This window comes from Macrobrachium nipponense, chromosome 39 (assembly GCF_015104395.2).
Source record: "Macrobrachium nipponense isolate FS-2020 chromosome 39, ASM1510439v2, whole genome shotgun sequence".
NCBI lineage: Eukaryota > Metazoa > Arthropoda > Malacostraca > Decapoda > Palaemonidae > Macrobrachium > Macrobrachium nipponense.
In genome coordinates, this window is record NC_061099.1 from 7,002,684 (window position 1) to 7,020,183 (window position 17,500).

The window sequence follows — 17,500 nt, forward strand, 5'->3', positions numbered from 1 at the left end:
ATCTTTTCCCAACTGCACAATAAATACACGCATCGAAAAGTAGAAAAAATAAAGAATTGAACACTGAAATCTTGGAAGGCGAGCTTAGCACGTTCAACGTGCCAAGGACCTGAATATTCCTTAAGCAACTTCCTGATATGTCGAGAATGGTTTTACATAGTCACCATCGTATGAAAAAATATATTTGCACTGGTTTACTCATTTTTGTATTTTCCTTAACCTTGAGGAATTTTGATGGTTACGTATTAAGATTTTAGGAGGCCTTGAGGAGATCCCTGGATTACGTACGGAATGTAATGCTTTTCTAGGTGCTCAGTCGTAATACGCTTCTAATTTTCGCTTACTCGGGGAGTAATCCTACAAACTAAACTTTTGTTGTTGTTTGGGGGGGGGGGGGGGGTGGCAGAAAAGCCTAAAAATGTTTGCAAAAGCTGTTTCGCATTGATTAACTCAGTTCGAAACATCTTTTTCTGCAGGAATTTTAGGATATATTTATGTTTTATTTATTAGAATGGAAATGTACAAAATTAATAATTTACATTTTAGACAGTACAGGAAAAGTATTTCTAATAAGATAGAACGCATTTACTTTAATTTTCGTCGGTGAAACAACACTATTTGACACTGTAGATTTTAGCTTGAACCTCAAGTAAGTTGGAAGTCGGTCACGCCTTGCTTAAAAATGACTTCCCTTATTTTAAAGAATAACTACAGTAAGATTTGTTTTTTCACCAAGGAAATCATTTGAAATGTAAAACTAGATTAAGGAAGAGCTTCACATTCTGATTTGGAATGCCAGTATGTTAAGTGGTGACTAAATAAGTATATGGCACCATAATTAAGTCATTTTCTTGGTATGGTAATGATTTCTTATCAAACATGGTGATTATCCATTCATCTTTTGCAAACCTCTAAACAAGGTCGCCTTATTTACATCCATAAACCTTCAGTAATGAAGATGGCCGACTCTCTCTCTCTCTCTCTCTCTCTCTCTCTCTCTCTCTATGTATGTATGTACGCACACACATTGTATGAATATATATATATATATATATATATATATATATATATATATATATATATATATATATATGTATGTATATATAATTCGCGCTAAAATCTACAGTCAAATAGAGCCTTGTTTCACCAACGAAAAAATAGATAAGCTATTTTGGTTTTTTCATATAAATAATTTTTTGTACTGTTTAGCATGAACCTTGTTTATTTTTTATATTTTCAGTCTAATAAAAATAAATCATAAATATCCTATGCTAAAATTCCTGTATTGGTAACTCACGCAAAGCACTTTTTTTTTATGCGTTTTTAGGCTCTTCCATAGAACTTTCCTAGCCCCAACAATAACAACAGCCAGAACAACAGCTGAAGCACACACACACACGCACACACACACACACACACACACGCATTTTATATATATATATATATATATATATATATATGTACACATATATATATATATATATATATATATATATATATATATATATATATATATGTGTGTGTGTGTGTGTGTGTGTGTGTGTGTGTGTGTGTGTGTGTGTGTGTGTATAGTATTTATCTCCAATTCCTGACCATTAACTGGATTTATGCGTTCTGAAATCATGATAAAGATAGCATTTCATTATTCTCACTTGTTCTTTCGGAATTCCGCCATGTGTTAGGATTAATTAGATGTATTTTTTTTTTATTAGACAACTAGACTATCAACATTTTGAACTTAAATTTCAAGTTTTAGTTTTGGGGCTTTAGAAACCACTTGCTCCTTGTATATGAGAATAGTGGTTTCTTTATCAAAGAAATAAAAAAGTACTTGAGAACATTCTAATTGTTGCTGGGCAAAACGTTTAAAATCTTTGTGGAGAGTTTGAAAATATGAAGAAGATTCTGATGCATTTAGTTTATGATTTGTTTCGAATGTATTAGTCCAAATAATGCACAGTGTGTTAAAATGCCTGAGGTGTTACGCTAATATCTAAATCATTTGCTCATTGTCTTATAAGTAATATTTTTGTGTAGAGGGAAAATATAGTTATCATATTTTATAGGTTTCAAGACATTTTAACATTGTACATTATGTTACGCTGTAAAGGCAAACATTTGGGCAATATTTTAGAACTGTATGTATGGTGCGTTGTAAAGACAAAATTCAGGCAAAACAATATTAATCGATTGCATTTTTGCAATAGTCCATCCAACGAGATTACTAAAAGAAAACGAAGCTCTGAAAATTAATATATTTAAAGAAAACTGTTCCTACAAAATACTGACTGCTGACTAGTGACTGTGAAAAGAAAGCGAGAGTAATACTAAAATATATTTATGAAAGTTAAGTTTATCTTAGTTTTACCTGACCACTGAGCTGATTAACAGCTCTCCTAGGGCTGGCCCGAAGGATTAGATATTTTTACGTGACTAGGAACCAATTGGTTACCTAGCAACGGGACCTACAGCTTATTGTGGGATCCGAACCATTGTATTGAGAAAAGAATTTCTAACACCAGAAATAAATTCCTTTGGTTCCGCGTTGGCCGAATCGAGAATCGTACTTCGGACCACCGGGTTGGTAGCCGAGCGCGAAATGCACTCGGCTAACGTAGAACTAATATATTTATAGTTAAGCATAAGATGGTGCAGGGGTGTTTATCCTTAAGATGTTTATTAGTGTAAGAATTGCGGTTTCTTGAATCAATGCGTGACTTTTTATTGTAACGTATGTTAGGGTCACAGTGATCTAATACTGCGTAACTCAAATTAGGTTTCATTAGGATACAATACCGAATGGCCGGCCTCTACCATAGCGCGACCACCTTCCCGAAAATCGGAAATTATAGCTTTAATTTGTGACTTGGGAGAAAAAACTTATATAGAGAGGAAAGTAGAGGTCTCGAGGTGTTGTTTCGACGGACGCTGGCTCTTGACTAATGTCAATCCTGGGTTACAGGACGTGTTAAAGCAGTTTTTCGGGAAGGTGGTCGCGCTGCGGTTGAGGCTGGCCATTCGGTATTTTACCCTATATGTTATGGTCACAGCTTCGGTGGTGCCATTTCCCGCTCTGTACTGTGACTTATCAATCCTGCTGATCTTTGCTGTTTCCTGCCTGCAATTGTCCTATTGTCCCTGTCAACCATTCCCATCCCTCCCCCCAAAAAAAGGAAAAAATTAAAAAAACAAATGAAAGCTTGTGATTATCACTCGCTTGGCTTCCTGCTGTTGTTTGGCGAAAGGGGATATCCAACTTGAACGCCGTTGTTGACAGCTTCTGAATACTTCCGGGCTGTAATACTTAGACGCCCATGCTTACGTCATGCTTACGTCATAAGCATGGAGTTCATAGAAAAGATTGGTCATGATTCATACTCGCTTCGTTTGTGTATCGTCTGTTTGTCTGTGTGTCTGTTCCCACATGTATCGAATTCTTTATAATTACTTTATTCATTAAAATGGAGGTTATCCAGTTGTATATTCCTTTGCCATTATTGCTGGCTGATTGTATAGTTCCCCTGAAATGTCCTTTTTTTTTGGAGGGGTGGGGGGCGGCGGGGTGGAGGCAGCTATTTTAGAAAGTAACTAGCGCGTCTGCTTTCATTGGAGATGTGTTGTCAAGTAATTACTGATATCAATGGCGGTTCTGTTTTCGATTTTTCATCCCCGTAGGTTTGAACGCTTTCATCAGTGATATATTCGATGCTGGATAGAGGGTAGAATGAAAATATGGAAATAATAATGCCAAAATTTTGATGAGCTGAAAAAGGAATGTTCCAGACAGTGGTAATTAGGAATTGTGTAGAGTTATGAGTTCATAGCAAAAGATATTTTTCAAGATATTTTTGAAGACTTCCAAAGTAATGAATCCATCAAAGCAGGTCATTGCACAGGGTCCAGGTTCCAAAGCCTTAATGTCGGTGATCCTATTTTGAAGGAAGAGGCTCTTTACTTAATCCTTACTATGCAGTCAGTGCAGCCACGCAGGCGTTCTTGGTGCAAGTCATGAAATCGCGCATCTGTTCAAAGAAGAAAATTCAAATGAGCAAAAATAACAAGTAAAAAATGCGCCGAAGTTTCATCGGCGCATTCGAGTTTTCTGTATAGCGTATAATCAAGGCCACCGAAAATAGATCTATCTTTCGGTGGTCTCGATATAATGCTGGAGCTGCAGCCCATGAAACTTTAACCACTGCCTGGTTATGGCCTTTCCTATATAGTTGTCAGAAGGACGATTAATGACAAACTTTAACGTTAACTAAAAAAATAAAAAAAATACTAAGGCTAGAGGGCTTTAATGTGGTATGTCTGATGGTTGGAGGGTGGATGAACAACCTACCGATTTGCTGCTCTGTAGCCTCAGTAGTCTTTAGGATCTGAGGGTGGACAGATAGACTAAGCCGGAACACTTAAAATGAGGAATTCCACTTTGCACTTCAATAGATAATTTATGAGGTCAACAAACATCACGACATCGGCAAAGCAATCAACCTCTGAACTGAATATTGACCATTTATGTTGTCGTTCCTCCGTTCCTAGTTCACAAGTGGGCGGCTTTTATTGTAGCAATTTGACTGGAGGTTTTGGCATAGGTGTCGATAAGTTGGTATTGTATCGAAAATTAGATTATTAAGTCATAATTTAAGAATGACAGATTGGCAAGGAAACTAAAATAGAGTAATTTTTGGAAAGTTGAAGTTGAATGGGAAGTCACATTATTATATTATGATTCGGGGATGCAATCTGATAGCTACTTACAGAATCGAAAAATCTATCTTTGTATCATAATGGAGAACGCTGTCTGACCTCTACTCAGTTGATTCTGGATGCCAGAAAAAAAAGGCAGAAAGTGTCAAGAGATAAATAGGCCCTTACTACTGTCACTTACATTGAGAGCAGCTGTTCCACCATTACTTGTGACGCAGCCAGGAACAGCATCGACGATTTTCTGGACTTGAGTGCCAGTGGTATCGGCTCTCTTGTTAGCGTTAATCTTTTCCTTATACTGGGCTTGCATGGCTGCTACGTCGATGACTCCGTTTTTCATCTACAAAAACAATAGTTCACCCGTCGAGGTTTTTCAATACGAAAGGGTACAGATATGTATATAATTCTAGAATCGTTAGTCTTTGATGTAACTGTAGTGCGTCCGTGCATTCAAATTATCCTCCTTGTTATTTGATAATTTACTTACACTTTTATCTATTTATTGAACTTGTTAGTTTATTTTTTCTTTTCTAATAGCTGATCTCTTCTGTCTGTATTTCGTAATACCTTCTGATACCTCTTTCAAATGAACACCATATTCTTTGGACTATGTTGTTCACTCGAAAGAGGTAACAAGGTATTACGAAATACCGAGATAAGCATGATTTCAAAGCAATGACCCCCTGTGGGCTTGTTCCATATGAACAGGGTTTGTCTTTTGCTTTTGAATAATAATAATAATAATAATAATAATAATAATAATAATAATAACACAAACTCCAGATAATTGCAGTTTGATTAACTTTTGGAGGTGATTATTGCATGTTAGAATCTTGAGCTAATGCAGTTTAATACTTACAACTCCTAAATTGGTTTGGAAGTTTTTCCTTACACAGTCCTTGAACTCTTGTGTCATACCTTCCAGATTAGGTGGATAGCTTGTCGTACCGTCTGTTGGAATAAGTAACCAGAAAAGAGTCTTTATCATATTCACTATCTTTCTTCTTTACTTATTTCATTATCATTCCAACATCAGTGATCAGATCAAATATGAGCGTATTTATCTTTTATTTTAGACGATCGTGTTGAAGGGGATGGATTTATTTGTATAGAGTTCAATGTTTGTGGGCATCTGTGCATACTGATGCGTTATATAGCACAGTTGTATGAACATCTATGTATTGTACTACATATTTTTATGCGCAACTGTGCATCATATAACAAAGTTGCATGCACATTTGTGTGTCATATCGCTCAGATTTATGTACATCTATGGATCATATCGTACAGTTGTAAGCACATCTGTGGCTCATCCCCCATACTTGTATGAACATCTGTGCGTCATATCATACAGCTGTTTCTTAAGGATAATTATATTTATAAACAAACTAAAATAAAAATTAGTTAGTAGTTTACCTTGTGGAGTGGGGACCTTCGTCTGGAATTTCTCTTCGCAGGTTTTAACAGCTTTTCCCATTGGGCCTTCTGTCTGGTTGCGTGGGGACCTCAAGAGTTTGATACACTTACATTCTAAGTTGTCAGTGGCGCAGGGTAGTTCTGGAAAATCACGTTTGGTTAGGTTTGTATTTTCTGGGAATACAAAAACTGCCAGATTCTCCATATATCTAAGAAAACACTGAGAGAGAGAGAGAGAGAGAGAGAGAGAGAGAGAGAGAGAGAGAGAGAGAGAGAGAGAGAATACAACTCAGTAATCAATGGATTAAAAAAACACGGAGGTAAGCAGAGATTCCCAGATTAGAGGAACCGATGGGTCACTTTATACCATAGAGAAGTTTGTTTAAAATAGCTTAATGATTGATTATATTCCAATATATCTTATAAAATTAATTTTACAATTTAAATAAAAAACAACTTGCTTTATAGGCTAAAAATAATAAAAGTAGGTTGTTATGATTATTTGTTAAAAGGGAAATTTATAAGGTTTGGTAAAGGAAGGAAGTATATCATGATATTTCATGGATAGTGGTAAATATAATCCGTAATATTTCTGGAAGAAATGAATTGTCTCCATACCTTTCTTGCTTGGGAGAGCATAAACGCTTACAGCAACCAAAAGCCCAAGGGCTATTGCCAGGTTGATCTTAAAGACTGTAAAAGAAGGAACATACATTTGATTTCTCTATAACAGTAGTATTAATAATGTATAGCTGCCTGTTGTCAGGTAAGCCAATGAAACCTTTATCTATTTAAAAATCAATTAGTTCCCTTAAATAGTATGCATGTATATATATATATATATATATATATATATATATATATATATATATATATATATATACATATATATATATATATATATATATATATATATATATATATATATATATATATATGATATATATATATATATATATATATATATATATATATATATATATATATATATATATATATATATATATATATATATATTATTTGGTCATGGAACTTCTAAATATGACATTAAAGGTAGCTCCCCATTTGTTCTGAAGGGTGGGCTGGATTATCAGAAGAAAAGAAAGGGGTTAATTTGGTTGGTAAAATGCTTAATCTCAGATTCTATCCGTCCTGGATAAATATAGTATTGACGAGGTTGGTTTTCCTTTCAGTCGAAGAGATGTGTTATATACATTATGAGTTTTTAATGCATCCTAGATTTTCTTGAAGCCTGTATTGAATCAGAATAAAGAATAATAAATGTGTTTATTCAGATGCCTGAAAATTTGTGATGCTACCTTAGAATATTTTTCAAAAATTATAAAAAAACGCCGAACTTCAAATCTTGTTTACTGAGTTTATTATGGTTTATGGCGAGTTGTATTCTATAACAAATACGAGGGAAACTTGTTGTGAGGAAGATCGTTCCTTTATGTAGAGTTGTAGTGTCTTGACTTAATAGGAGGAAGATCATTTCTTTATGGCGAGTTGTACTGTCTGACTAAACAGGAGGAAGATCCCTTTTTTATGGCAAGTTGTAGTCTTTGACTTAATAGGAGGAAGATCATTTCTTTATTGTGAGTTGTAGTTTCTGTCTAAATAGGAGGAAGGAAATTTCTTTATGGCGAGTTGTAGTGTCTGACTTAATAAGAGGAAGATTATTTCTTTATGGCGAGTTGTAGTCTCCGTGCAAATACGAATATGACTGAGGTATTGGTGTAATGCATAATTTTGCATTCTGGCTTTAAGTTGTTTATTGTAGTAGATTTAGAGCTTTAGTTTTCCATAAGAATTCAACAGGATTGAAGCAGCTCCTAATATGTAGTCTTGCATTGTTTTGTTTTATAGAATGTAACACTTTTTCTGTGATACAACTTCGAAGATGTAAGATGATTTCTGCCTTAACTTCCAAAAGATGAGTTCTCTAGGTACGTAGTAATTAATGTGCGAGTCTTAGCGCCACAGTTTCCGAAATGCGAAACATTTTTTGCCTTATTCAAGTCGTAATATATATCTCAGATGAAAATGAGACAGTGACGCTCGATTAGAAGTGTTGGTCTTTCAAGTGAAAACTTTCCTTTGCCAATTTATAAAAAAGAAAATCTCACGCTATTATGTTTATTGAACAATATTTATAAAAATAAAAATCTGCCTAAATGATGGACTCTTGACAAAAACATTATTTACTACCATCCAATTTTTTTTTATAGGAGTTTTGTCTTTTTGCGTGTTTGTATCGTGCTGGTTAGGAAATCTCAAACAAATTGGGTAAGGGCAGAGATTTATCAGTAGCGAATAAGCTAAATTCAGATTGTTTAAAATTATCATTATGCAGTTCTCACGAAGGACAGAAGCCTTAGGGGATTTCATAAGAAAAACAATCACAAGCCTCGTCTTCCCAATGGAAGAGCTAAACGAATAAAAAGCAATATAAAACCTCGATGCTTCTTCCTTTTTGTGTTTCAAATAGATGTCTCAAAATCATAACAAGAACCTTGGTAGAAAATGAGGGGCTTCAAAATGGAGTAAATAGATTTCCATTTTTCCAAAAGTTAGCAAAGGCAAAATGGGAATACAGTAACAAAATACTTAAGCGAAGAATAATCATCGTTCGTGGTTTAGATGCTATCACGTACATTGGTGTCATTTGTACTTTTTGTGAGCCCCTTGAGGAGACAGTAATACCTATGACACATAAGTCCATTGTTAAGAGAAGCCAAGCCACTACAGTGATGAATTTAGATCAGTTTACGCCTACTCTTCTCGTTTGCAAATCCTGATGTCGTCATTGAAAACAGCGAAAATAAAAATACTCTAAAACTCTTGTAAAGTCTGCTGGAAACAAAACATTTTCAAACAGTGGAAAGTCAAAAAGTATTCTAATATCTGCAACGGCTCTTGCTGTTCTATCAATAAAAAAATAAGAGAGACCCAACTTTACCTGCCATTGCTAGAGCTTCTCACACAGAGGGACAGATCTCGTTCCTGAAGGAATTAAAGGATGCAACAGACGTGAGTTGCTAAGGTTTATATACCTGTTCGAGTCGTTATGTTCCGGAGGATCCTCTTTGGTACTGGGTACCTAAGCGAGACTGGGGAAGGCAGGGGGACGGGCAATAGTTTGTATTTGTTTGTGGGGGTGTGGGCAATGCGTGTAATCTTTCTGCCGTTATTGGAAGCGTTCAGGCATAAGCTGCAGTATCATGGATGCATATTGTTCATTAATTACCTATTATATTTCTTTCCCGCACCAAATTTGTATATTTAGATTTGTGTGCTTGTGGATAGTTGCACTGCCTCTGCCTATATCTGTTCAATCTTTATATATATATATATATATATATATATATATATATATATATATATATATGTATATATATATATATATGTATATATATATATGTATATATATATATATATATATATATATATATATATATATATGTATATATATATATATATATATATATATATATATATATATATATATATGAAAACAAAACAAAAACACTGTATCGTGCTTCTAGAAATCAATAGAGGGATTCACAGTAATATCCTTGTTTATCTAGATATAATATGTTTATACAAAGCTTAAAGCTTTCGTCCATCCTCCTGTGGACTTGATCACTAAGGAGGATGGACGAAAGCTTTAAGCTTTGTAAATATATTATATCTAGATAAACAAGGATATTACTGTGGATCCCTCTATACATATATATATATATATATATATATATATATATATATATATATATATATATATATATATATATACACACACACACACACTTATATGTGGCAAAATATCATATGACAATATATTTAGCTAAGGCCACAGGAAAAATAAAAGAAGGGGTGCCAAGACCTTTCGTGTTATTTGAACACATTTTCCACCATGAACATCTAACTAAGTAAACTTAAGAGCTGATAAACCGGACACAACAAATATTCAAAGTCCGGTTAAAACCAGCACAACAGGTAATCACCGGCTGAGGAAATGAAAACGAAGTTTTTGTTTGTGGGCGACGTTCGGCAGAGCGAAAACCATACACCAGCGGCATCAGAACAGGAAACAGACGTCGGAAGTCGAAGAAACTGCGAGTGGTCTCCACGATGCTTATATGTCACTGAATAGCGCGTGACTATATATTTAGGTAAGGCCTCAGGAAAAATAAAAGGAGTACAAAGCGCTTTCGTGTTCTTTCAACACATTTTCGACGTACAATGCTAAAAACACAGGGAACGTCTCACCGGACTTTGAATACTTGCGTCTCCATTTATTCAGCTTTTACGCGTACATTGTTAGATGTTCTCAGTGATTTTAGCATTGTACCCCGAAAATTTGTTGAATTAACACGAAAGCTCTTGGTACTCCCTACTTTATATTTCCTGTAGCATTACTAAATTACATTATATATATAATATATATATATATAATATATAATATATATTTATATATATATATATATATAGGTATGTTATGTAGGATATATATATATACTATATATAAGTAATATATATATCATAATGATATAAATTACATTATATACTACTATATATATTATATATATATATATAATATATATTATATTATATATATATATATATAATAGTTATTTTAATGCAAACAAAGATTGATATTTTCTGTAAAATCTTTGTACTTAGGTGGAATTAATTTTCAGAATTAATCTATGTATTCAAAGTGAAATAAAGCCCATATTTCCATGCTTATTAGCCTCCCCGTAAGCCGACCTGACATCAGCCTGATCGGAAGCTTAGTAGCTGTTAACAAAAGGGAAAATCGTGTTAATCAGACAAGTCACGTGATTTCATTGATAGAACATTGGGTTGTGCACTTCGAGTCCTTTTCCTCGCTTAGTGATTAATATATATTGTTAGTAATTATTCAGTCCAACTCAGATGCCAAAATTAATTTTTAAATGAGTCTTGATTAGAAAAAATCCTTTTAACAAATTCACTTTTGTGAAATATTTAGCAGTTGGAGTCCCCTTACATCGGTAAATAGTGTGAGTGCTTCGTGACTTTCTTTGGAATCGTTCTGAGCGAAACGTGTTGCTGGTTACAAATATAGGTTAAAACTGTTTTAATTTAAAAAATTCATTGATTATAAAATTTCACATCCTTCACAAGCTGACGTTTGCCAACAACATAGTCGGAGGTGCCCGTTTTAATCAAGCGGTTGCAGAGTATTCTTCCTGGGAAGAAAGCGTCTTAAAGTTACTACTTTTAACATTCTCTTAGTTTTTTTTTTTTTTTTTTTTTTTTTTTAATATCGAAAGGATTCAAAATCCTGGTTTGTATTATTGTCATGTTTATGAAAGTGGTAATGAGACACTAGTTCTGTTTTTCATCATGAAGATACTTTAATACTTTAACAGAGTAAGTAATCTATCAAAGCCAGGTCATTGCACATGGTCAGCAGAGATCCAGTGTGTTATTGCCGATGGTCCTTGTAGAAGGAAAGCTCGTGCTCTTTACTAAGCGGTGAGTGTAGTCCTGCAGGAGTCCTTCATGCAATGGTGGAAGTCTCGCATCTTGTAAAAGTTGAAACAGCGAATTAGAACATAAAATTTGATTTCTGTTCATAGGATTATTAAGTTACTTCTCAAGAGGTGTAATTTCCATTTTTGCCAAAGAACGTTTTGATGCGAGAAGATACAGGTATAATGTAGTATTGTGGGACGCTATTCATGAATGTTAGCTTAAAGTACATTGCTATTTGCTTTCAAGGCATGTGTCATCTTGCACTTCATTTAGAAACATTCGATTTTATAATATAAGATTAAGTGTACGTATACATTTTAGCGTTTGTTAATCCAACAACAATCTTAATAGTTCTTCATCTCTAATTGTTATGATATATTTGGACGTTGAATCTGGGGTTATTTTTTAATTTCCCCAAGACAGTGAAAGAAAGACAGGAACTGCTTAAAGGAGAGAGAGAGAGAGAGAGAGAGAGAGAGAGAGAGAGAGAGAGAGGGGGTGGGGGGGCGGACGGGCGGGAGAGGGAGGGCTAATCTTAGTAATTTACTTCGAGATTGTCTCCGCCAGCCTCCGTGATGCATCGAGGCACTTCCTTGACGATTCCCTGAACTTGAGGATCTGTGACGTCATCACCTTTGTTAGCGTCGAGCATTTCGGTTAGTTTCGATTCCACGGCAGTGGCGTTGACTTTTCCTGATCCGTCCACCTTGAAAATGGACGAGTAACTGAGTGTTTGGTTTAGGAGAGGATGATTGATCGATTGATTGATTTATGTCTTCAAACTGGCGTCACAACACCTAGGATATCGACGCCGTAATGAAATGAAATGGGAAACTAAAAATAAATAAATAAGTTTAAAAGGAGTTTCATATAAGAAATATCTAAAAATAAATAAATAAAATTACTTGCATATCAAACTCATCTACAAATAATATATACACATTGTGAATGGATGCAGTAATAGGTTGTGCAAGGATACAGTTATAGGTTGTGGATATATACAGTTATAGGTTGATCAAATTATTGGTTTTATGTTTCATATTAATAGAAACATAACCACTTTTATTTTTTATAACTTTGAGGATTATTTTTTGTGGTTTCATGTGTCTTTGCATTCCTGTTAGGGGGTGAAGTTATTGCTTGACCCCGTTTTCATTGCAGGTGTCCCTAATCAGACATCAGTTGAATGCAAGTCAATGAAGTCAAGTTGACCTTTGATATTCCTCGTTTTTGTTGCGCCGGTCATTCTCATCACTCGATCTCATATTTGTATACTCCCCAAGATTAATGTTTTTGGAGGAAAAGTAATTATTGTTATTTTTTTTAAGTACTTACGAAATAAGAAATGCAACCCGTAGTCCCGTTAAGATTCATACCTTGAATGTTTTTTTTTTTCTTGGTCAGTAAGTTATTCCGCTGGTGTAGTGGTATTGTGGTGGCATGCCATTCAGATGTCGCGGGTTTTTGCCTCCCCCAAGGCGATGATGAAAAACATTGGCTCTGTATCATGATCAGTTACTGCTGCAGTGATGAGTCTGCGGAGGGAGGTTCAAACTAACGTTCCTTGGAAGCTTGAATTTCGAGTCAATGGCCCTTTTGGTGTGCTTGTTTTATGTGCATGGGTTTCATCTACTGAAATAATAATAATAATAATAATAATAATATAATAATAATAATAATAATAATAATAATAATAATAATAATAATAATAATAATAATAATAATAATAATAATAATAATAATAATAATAATAATAATAATAATAATACTATAATGGGCATAATGTCTGTCTGTCTGTCTGTCTATCTGTCTGTCATTCAATTACGGCCAAATAGCTGGTCAGATGGGCATGAAACTTGTCAGGGTTATGGTGGGGACCCCTAAGATGGTTTGTAAAGGGGTTTCATCCATCCTACCCCCCTCCTTTGTAGGGGGTGTGGGTGAGAAGGGATTCCCTGTAACAGAGCGGTTTCTGGCCGTGAAACAAGGCTGGTTATTCCCGTAGACTTAGTTACTTTACGATTTTTTATACATAATTTCTGTACAACTTGCCCGGAGAAAGTCTCGAATATTTCAGCTCGGGCACAATAGAAGATGAAAATTATCATCAATATCCGCAAGATATTTTGAATAATTTAAATCCACCGGGACTGCCAGTGCACAAAATAACGTTGAAGAAGTACTGCCCGGTAATGTTGCTTCGGAATTTAGATCCTGCCAATGGACATTGCAACGGAACGACGTACACCGTTATGGAGCTAAATTCCCACGTAATTGAAGCAGTGATAGCAACGGGCCCTCACACCGGCAAACGTCTGTTCATCCCCCGGATTCCTCTGATGCCTTCGGACAACCAGTTTCCGTTCCAGTTATGGTGCAGGCAGTTTCCCATCAACCTGGCCTTCTCATTCACTGCAAACAAGTCGCAGGGCCAGACTTTGGATCGTGTTGGTGTGTTTCTGCCATCACCCATGTTCACGCATGGCCAACTGTATGTGGCGATGAGCAGAGCAACTGACTCTGCCAACTTGAAATTAAGTTGTGGACAAACTGATAGAGGTTCTGTAGTAGGTATATATAAAAATCGCCCTTATTTTAATATTGCTGAACAAATAGTACATATAAATTTTTCACTTCTGCACCCGTATTTTATCACCCATCGTAGATGGGTCAGTTTGCTCGTAATAATAATAATAATAAGAATAATAATAAACCTCATGGCAGTAGGTCTATTTTCGAGTCAGTGGATGATTGCACGGTGCGTTTTGCTCTTTTTCACGTTTTTGTCTTTCTATGTGCCTTTCTTGTTATAGGTATTTTATTCTATTTAGATCGTGGTTTATGAAATAAAATCTAAGTGCTTAATGACTTGAGGTCACTGCTACATAATCGGCTTTTATTGATTATACAGAACAGGAAAGTAGATTCTTGAATCCAGAATGTCCACTCAGACGAAGATTGTGGAATTGAACCTCGGAAACTGCTGTCCTCAGAAAGCTTTCGGAAACTTGTTTTGAGATTAAGCCACATATCCAAATGGATCAACTTCGGTGGTGCCATTTCCCGCTCTGTACTGTGACTTCAACCCTGCTGATCTTTGCTGTTTCCTGCCTGCAATTGTCCTATTGTCCCTGTCAACCGGAAAGAAAATGCTTACGTCATAACTATGGTGTTCATAGAAAAGATTGGTCATGATTCATACACGCTTCGTTTGTGTATTTGTGTGTTTGTCTGTGTCTCTCTTCCCATATGTATCGAATTTTTTATTCATTATTTTATTCATTGAAATGGAAGTTATCCAGTTGTATATTCCTTCGCCTATGATGTTGGCAGATTATATATGTATATGAATATATATATATGTAATATATATATATATATATATATATAATAATATATATATATATATATATATATACCCTCCACTGTCTTTTTTCTTTTTGCAACTATTTTGGAAAATAACTGCTGCGTCTACTTCCACTGGAGGTGAGCTGTACAGTAATAACCGAGTGTTATCAAGGAATCTGATATTCATGTTAGTTCTGTTTTCGATTTTTCATCCCCGTAGGTTTGAGCGCTTTCATCAGTGATATATTCGATGTTGGATAGAGGGTAGGATAAAAATATATCAATAATAATGCCAAATTTTAATGAGCTGAAAAAGCAATGACCTTAACAGTGGCAAATAGGAATTGTGTAGTTATGAGTTCATAGTGAAAAATAAGTTTTCAAGATAATTTTGAAGACTTCCAAACAGTAACCAATCGCATCAAGCCAGGTCATTGCACAGTGTCCAGGTTCCAATGCCCTCATGTCGGTGATCCTACTTTGGTGGGAGAGGCTCCTTATTTAATCCTTACTAAGCAGTCAGTGCAGTCACGCAGGCGGCGTGGGTGCAATTCATGAAATCGCGCATCTGTTCAGAGAGGACAAATCAAATTAGCAAAAATAACAAGTTTTCTGTACAGCGTATTATCAAGCTGAAGCTAAATCGAAAAATCTATCTTTGTATCATATTCGGGAACGCTGTCTGACCTCTACTCAGTTGATTGTGGAGGCCAGGGAAAAAAAAAAAGCAGAGTGTCAAGAGATAAATAGGCCCTTATTACTATCACTTACATTGAGAGCAGCTGTTCCGCCATTACTTGTGACGCAGCCAGGAACAGCATTGACGATTTTCTGGACTTGAGTGTCGGTGGTATCGGATCTCTTGTTAGCGTTGATCTTTTCCTTATACTTGGTTTGCATGACTGCTACATCGATGACTCCGTTTTTCATCTGCAAAAACAATAGTCCGCCCGTTGAGGTTTTTCAATACGAAAGGGTTCAGGTATGCATATAATTCTAGAATCGTCAGACTTTGATGTGCCTCTGGTTCTTCCGTGGCATTCAAATTATCTTCCTTGTATTTTGATAATTTGCTGACACTTTTATCTATTTATTTAACTTCCGTCTGTATTTCGTAATACCTTCTGTTACCTCTTTCAAATGAACACCACATTCTTTGGGCTATGTTGTTCACTAGAATGAGGTAACATAAGGTATTACGAAATACAGAGATAAGAATGATTTTTAAAGCAATGTTCCCTTGTGGCCTTGTTCCATATCAACAGTGTTCATCTTTTTTAATAATAATAATAATAATAATAATAATAATAATAATAATAATAATAATAATAATAATGATAATAATGAATAATGAGAATAATAATAATAATAATATAATAATAATAATAATAATAATAATAATAATAATAATAATAATAATAATAATAATAATAATACAAACTCCTGAGGATGGCAGTTGGATTAACTTTTGGAAGTGAGTATTGCATGTTAAAATCTTGAAACTAATACAGTCTAATACTCACAACTCCTATATTGGTGAGGAAGTTACTCCTGACGCAGTCCTTGAACTCTTGTGTCATCCCTTCCAGCTTGGGTGGATAGCGTGGTGCACCCTCTGTTGGAATACGTAACCGGAAAAGATATACATTATTTTTTTCCTTTTAATTATCTCATTATTATTCCGACAATAGTTATCAGATTATATATGAGCGTATTTATTCTTTTTTAGTTTAGACGATCGTGTTGTAGGAAGTATATTTATTTGTATAGAGATTTATGGACATCTGTGCATACTAATGCATCATATAACACAGCTGCATGAACATCTGTGTATTGTGCCGCATAGTTGTATGCGCAACTGTGTATCATATCCCAAAGTTGTATGCACATTTGTGCATCATATCGTTCAGTTCTATGTATGTACATCTGTGGACCATATCGCACAGTTGTAAGCACATCTGTGGATGATATCATACAGATGATTCTGAAATATGATTATATTTATAAAAAAAAAAAAATCAATTAATAGTTTACCTTGTGGGGTGGGGACCTTCGTCTGGAATTTATCTTCGCAGGTTTTAACAGCTTTTTCCGTTGCGCCTTCTGTCTGGTTGCGTGGGGACCGCAAGAGTCTGTGGCACTTACATTCTATGTCGTCGGCGGCGCAGAGTATGCCTTCTGGAATGTCACGTTTGGTTAGCTTTATATTTTTGGGGAATACAAAAACTGCCAGATTCTCCATGTATCTAAGAAAACACTGAGAGAGAGAGAGAGAGAGAGAGAGAGAGAGAGAGAGAGAGAGAGAGAGAGAGAGAGAATAGAACTCGATAATCAATGGATTCGGAAAACACGGAGGTAAGCAGAGAATCTCAGAATAGAGGAGCCGAAGGGTCACTTCATAGCATAGAGAAATTTGTTTAAAACAGTTTTATGATTATATTTCAATATATCTTATGAAATTAATTTTACAATTTAATTAAAAAAAAAAAAAACAACTTGC

The 17,500-nt window shown here is 35.0% G+C and overlaps 3 protein-coding genes across 6 annotated transcripts in view; 1 reads left to right on the forward strand and 2 right to left on the reverse strand.

The window, feature by feature from the left end:
* The window catches only part of LOC135210085 (low-density lipoprotein receptor-related protein 4-like), a 471,815-nt gene that overhangs the window by 228,464 nt on the left and 225,851 nt on the right, over positions 1-17,500 (forward strand). The window lies entirely within an intron of this gene.
* LOC135210078 (uncharacterized) overlaps positions 3,584-17,500 on the reverse strand; it is a 14,957-nt gene continuing 1,040 nt past the window's right edge. For 2 of the 4 annotated variants that reach the window (XM_064242875.1, XM_064242878.1), the window contains 4 exons: positions 17,035-17,178; positions 16,524-16,615; positions 15,772-15,930; positions 15,285-15,568 (listed from right to left, as the gene is read on the reverse strand). In XM_064242875.1, coding sequence (XP_064098945.1) covers positions 15,512-15,568; positions 15,772-15,930; positions 16,524-16,615; positions 17,035-17,178 — 452 coding nt within the window. In that variant the 3' untranslated portion in view covers positions 15,285-15,511. Of the gene's footprint in view, positions 4,023-4,891; positions 5,051-5,569; positions 5,662-6,126; positions 6,354-15,284; positions 15,569-15,771; positions 15,931-16,523; positions 16,616-17,034; positions 17,179-17,500 lie in introns of those variants that run through there. The other 2 variants (XM_064242877.1, XM_064242876.1) reach the window with 2 other exon arrangements.
* LOC135210075 (uncharacterized) overlaps positions 15,285-17,500 on the reverse strand; it is a 14,192-nt gene continuing 11,976 nt past the window's right edge. The window contains exon 7 of the transcript XR_010313448.1: positions 15,285-15,372. The gene's annotated coding sequence lies outside the window, so the exon portion shown is untranslated. The remainder of the gene's footprint in view (positions 15,373-17,500) is intronic.